The 5,600-nt window shown below is 33.5% G+C and overlaps 1 protein-coding gene across 1 annotated transcript; it reads right to left on the bottom strand.

Annotated features, from left to right (window-relative positions):
* Positions 1-539: 539 nt before the first annotated feature.
* srek1ip1 (SREK1-interacting protein 1) lies at positions 540-3,360 on the bottom strand. Its single transcript, XM_017413380.3, has 5 exons — positions 3,235-3,360; positions 2,779-2,826; positions 2,112-2,270; positions 1,714-1,786; positions 540-1,466 (listed from the first exon to the last, which is right to left on the bottom strand). The coding sequence occupies exons 1-5, from the start codon at positions 3,245-3,247 to the stop codon at positions 1,226-1,228; spliced, it is 534 nt and encodes a 177-aa protein (XP_017268869.1). The 5' UTR covers positions 3,248-3,360; the 3' UTR covers positions 540-1,225.
* Between the last annotated feature and the right edge of the window lie 2,240 nt (positions 3,361-5,600).

The following is a 5,600-nucleotide window of genomic DNA, read 5'->3' as shown; positions in this document are numbered from 1 at the left end:
TAATGGTGCGAGTTTCAGGTGATCCAGTTAAGTTAGAATGTTCACAATATGACCACTAGGTGGGCTAAAGGTTCATACATACAACTACATCTGAAAAGGCTTATGTGCATCTAGTTTTGTTTTTTTTAAGAGCTGCTTCTTAGATTTATTTTTTAATAGGATATTTTTACATTTTAATACTGTTAAAAGATGAGAAACTAGGCATCATGTTGACAAACGTTTCTCTTTTTAAATCCGTTTTTATTGAGAACTTCATTTCAGGCTTTCTCAAACTTTTCCTTACCTGGAGTAGATTGTTTTGATTCTACAGTTAATAACAATAATAATAATAATAATAATAATAAAAACGTATTTCCAAGTCTATGTCTCGTATATAAAGTAAAAACTTTTATACCACTTGAGCTCGATCTTCTTTTGAAGTGTGTTGCTGCCCTCTAGCTGACACACGTCTGCATATTAGCTCTATTTTTTATTTTCTAATTTTCTATAAAATGGTATCAATGTTTCTCTAGATTGTTACAAGGCTAAACGGATCACACTGAAGCAAATTTATATTTTATTACAACCGAAGGATCAAAATGATCAACGGGAAACAAGAAAGCTGTATAAAGAGGCTAGTCTAACAACAGTTCCTAAAAGTGGCTTTTGTTTTTGGAATAAATTCTTCAAATGTCCTCATATTGTCAGAATGTGAATTGTTTACAGGAATAAAAAGATGCTGAAGAGTGCAGCATTACTAGTAGTCATACCCTGAAAAAAAAGAATAAAAACAAACAAAGCACCTTCAATACTTCAACTAAAAGGTTCACTAGAAGCTGGAAAGAGACTAACAAGTCATATGACAAATTATTACAACATTAACTGAAGAGTCTGATATCCATTTTTGACCTTTCAAAGTGTTCCCATAATGTAAAATATTATTAAAGAACATAAATAAATGAAGACAATAAGAAAAACAATTATCACAGATCATTGCTCAGTTTTATACCAGTATTTAAAAAAGTAAAACAGCAGTCAGATTGTTATCATCTGCATGATGTTGCCACATGTCTGCCAGTAGAAATCTGCAGCAAACAGGGGATCCAACATTCTGTTTATATTAATCTCTTAATCCTTGAGACAGAAACTGACACGGGGATGAAACAAGAGGAGATGCTGCATTTTGAAAATGTCTGAACTTGTGAATAAAAATGTCAGACACCTAGAAGCTGCAGAGTCTGTTCGTTCAGTCACTTTCTGAGGAATCACTTGAGCTGGAAGAGGAAGAGGAGGATGACTTGTGCTTCCTTTTCTTATCCCTCTTTTTGTGATGCTTCCCGTGCTCCTTTTTGTTCTTCTTAGTTTTCTTTTTGTGGCTTTGTTTCTTTTTCTTCCTCTTCTCCTCATCGTCATCGTTGTCTGATGATGTGCTTGATCTGCTTCGCTTCTTTCTCTTTTTTGTGTCCTCATCACTTGATGAATGGGATCTAAGTAAGGAGGGAAAAAAATAACAGCAAATGTGCTAATGAGTAAAATTAACAGTTATTTCAAATCTTTGAAGCAACCACACAAACTTACAAACCAATACATTTGTAGTTTAGGTATACTTACTGGTAAAATGAATATTTTATTCAAAATCTTTTGTGAATATATACAGTGACGAGTAAAAACAAAAACAAATTCTGCCTTACTGTGACATAAAATGAAATATATAAGACCAAAGCCAACGCTTACCTTTTTCTTGACTTTCTGTCCTTGCTCTTCTTCAGTTTCTGTCTCTTTTTTCTGTCTTCATTATTGTGGGAATCTAACAATTTGTAAAGAGAAAAGTTCAGTGTTTGTATAAAAGCTGCAATTATTGCAAGCAGCACAGCATTTGAATATCAGAAGGCTCATTAACAACAACATTTATAATACGACAGTTATTGTCATTCAAGTCCTCAAACTGTAATTAAATTAGACTCTAATTTGCTTTATTTACATCAATTATACGAAATCTGGTCTTTTTACTCATATTATAAAACCCAATGCCAACAGTTTGCACTGTTTGCATATATTTATAAAAACATGAAGAATTTATGGAGGTGTTCTGCTTTTGACCTTCGATAAATCTAAATCAAACAGCCGCTGACCTTTAACATGCTGGCCACTCCGCTCCAGTCTCTCGCTGTGTTTAGACACAGGTTCGTCGTCTTCACTTTCCTCACTGCTGGTGCTGCTTACATCCAGAACTATGTCCTTCTGTGGGTCGACGCGGACAAAATTTCGGCACTCAAACGTTAAATGGCCCGCTGAGAAACAGAAGCAATGAGATCGGTGATGAATTATCAGGATTCATAAGCTCTGAATTTAAGAAGCCAGCATAAAGCGATATAAATCAGTTATAGACACAGAAACACAATAATAATAAAAGCATATTTATTGTTATTATGGAACAGCCTCTACCTTTATCTTGATGTAGGCCTGAAATAATTTTAACATTAACTCTTGATTATGTGTTACAGAAAAGCGATATTTCCATTAAAACTGTTCACAGCTCTTTTCTGATAGCAATAACAATATAATATCTAACCTTAACTCTTTCAAAGAAATAAACTGTTGTCATAATTACATAATATTTGATGAGGCTTCCTGGTAAATGGCCTATTAGCAATGTGATTCTCTAACTTATATTTTGTGGGTCAGAGGAAGAAAAAACAGGAGAAACATCGTCTTCAAAAACATTGGTTTCCTAAATCAAGTTCTAAAAAACGGCAAATAAAACACTTAAAATTGGACACAAAATGAAGTTTTACTTACGATATCCACATTTCTTGCACCCAGCTCTGATGTTGTCCTTGTTGGCAGCTGTAAAAAAAAAGAACACAAGTAAAAGACAATTTCTGTGTTATTATATCCCTAAAGATATTTTAACAAGTTATCTTATGACTACATGATTGATAACTACGTTCAGGTAAATACAACTTATCTTAATGTTTGATATCACACCGTTTTACTTCTCTCTCTACTACAGCCACACGAATGATTTTTATGAGGAAATATCAATAGTGACCTAAATATGTGATTCTTTTGTTAATAAAGGGTTTCTCGTTCAAATAAAAAAGCATTTAAATAACTAGCGTTCAAAGACGGTTGTTTTACAATAACGTGGAATGATTGTCAAGATTACCTCCACTTTACATCACTGTAAGCCTTTATTTATTATAGTAAATCATCATATCAATAAACTAAAAACTACAAAAATTAGTTACATACCCGGTAGCGCCATTATTTTTAAGGATAAAACCAAAAAAGTGTCACAAAACGTAAAGTTTCAGCGCCAATAAATGTCCGTCAGTCCCCAGGCAAAATACCGTCGACCGGAAACAATTGTTCTAGAAATTACTGGTTCCGCCTTTTCTTCTTCGTATGTTCCGAGACCATAAAAGGTAGTTGGAAAACTTCATTTGCGGTGTGATATCGCCACCAGCTGGACGAGAATTTGGAGTTTGCACTTAATCTGGTTTTAACTCCTGATTTATTTAGTTTTTTTTTCAACATGCAACAATATCACGTCCAAAAAACATTTCACTCAGGTTCAACTAACTTTGTAATGTTACAAATCATCAAATCTCGTTTTGTAATGTTCATTGAAGCTTCAGTTTATAAGGTTATAAATGCTTAGTGTGTGTTTTATGCCTCGTGAAGGTTTGAAGCTGCCACATGGCAAATGGAATGTGAGACAAAACAATTAACCTGTCACATAGTGAATAATTATGCTCAAACACATCAATGTAAACAATAAAACTATTTTTTAACAATGTTTGCACTTTTCCTGATTGATTTACCAGTAGAGCCAATTGTGTTTTTTTTTTTCTTTGTCAGGGGTTAATTGACAGCAGCCAGACTAGCAGATGGAAAATGCTGACAGATGTGGGGCCCCTAGACATGCTGTCATCACCAGGTCTGTGGCTGTGACACAAATTTACACACACATCATTTAAATCATAACCTCCTGATCGTACCGCATGCCTCAGTGACTGCCAAAACTATTACTATTACTACAAGTAACTTTATTAAAAAGATCCAAAGTGTTAGTGTTAAATAATCAGATGTTTCCTCATGATAACTTGCCTTACAGCTCTCAGATCAACTCAGTCCGAGAACTTTGATCCATTATGCTTCTTATCAAGTTCATTTAGTGAACTCATATGCTTTAAAAACCCTTCATGTTGCTGTGCTGTATTTTCTTTTTCTTTCTACTGCAAATGCACACATTTTTAGCACCTTGTTTCCCCAAAGCTACACTTAAAATAATTTTCTATCCTGTCTTAAGTTACTGAAGGTTATTATTTTTTTTAGCTTTGAAATTGAGAGTAGTTTAAAAAACCTTTGGTTCATTACAGTTTTGGTCAAAATACTCTGTGTATTTTGTGTTTCCTGTTTGCATTTCATTTTACCATAGTGAAGTGAAAGTATAATATATTAACCATTCACTTAATAATAAGAGAAAAACATTTTTCTTTTTATTCAAATAAATTTCAGCAACAATATCTTGACTGACTGTAAAAAGCACAGAAGGCAAAGCTACATCACACTTAGAAGGTGTGGGTTTTATCTCTGCTGGTTTACTGCCTCAGGTGAGAGATCGAACCAAAGACTATCAGTAAGACTTTGTTTTATTTCTTGTTACCTTTTTTGCTCTTTTATTGTAACTTTAAAAAAAAATGTTTAAACAAAATCACTGTCTAGTCACTGGAAAATGAACAGATCACTTTGCAAAAGTAGTGATTCCCATAATTCAGAAAAGATCAACAAATGAAACAATATCATCAGCAATTCCAACAGAGAAAAGGGTTAAAGTCCATGATGAGGCGAGGTACAAATCGTGCTGTTTTCAATGTGCATTATTCTGAAAGGGATTTGAGACTCTGCTAGCTAATAATCTACAGTCATCTATTTATTCTAGCATAGCTGATCTCAAACTGTTTACTTTATTTCAGTGAAATGACTGACAGTTTTTATTTGTATTATCTCAAACTTTCCAAAATAACTGATTTCATAACTAATATGATCAAATAGCAGCTTAATGTTTTGTGTAGTGTTTCGGTGCCTGTGTTGCAAAGTAAGTTATGGTATCTTTATAGTGATTATCCAAAAAAGCTAAATGTTCAAGCTGGTGTTCTTTTTTTCTCATGAAAGTGTAAATTCATTTTTGTGCTTTCAAATAAGTCAAAACTCACTGAGGCTCCTAAATCTGCTTTAGATTTTTATGCTTATTTATTAGCACAATTTGAAGAATGAAAGAAAAGAGTGAAACAAACATTTTCTTCAAAAATGAACGGGACCTTTAAAGAATCACTGCTTTCGGGCTTGTTGCAGTGCATGTCCACTTTTGAAACATTTAAAGTACGCTGAGATTCACAATAACACTGTAGTAAAACAGAGGTTATGTGTATATGTGGTTTTTCTTGTTGATAGCACATGAAAAAAACAAACAGTGTTTATTTACCATTTGGTCCTCTGTTACTTGACAAAAATGAAAAATTGTTGTATTTGTACAATTGTTAGGCCCAGTCCACATGAAACATCTTCAAACTATGAGTAAAGCTTTTGTTGTGTCTAGTGAAACCAGGGGCAGA

This window comes from Kryptolebias marmoratus, linkage group LG24, assembly GCF_001649575.2.
Source record: "Kryptolebias marmoratus isolate JLee-2015 linkage group LG24, ASM164957v2, whole genome shotgun sequence".
In the NCBI taxonomy this organism is placed as follows: domain Eukaryota; kingdom Metazoa; phylum Chordata; class Actinopteri; order Cyprinodontiformes; family Rivulidae; genus Kryptolebias; species Kryptolebias marmoratus.
The sequence above is the reverse complement of the archived record's forward strand: the minus strand, read 5'-3'. Positions and strand labels throughout refer to the sequence as shown.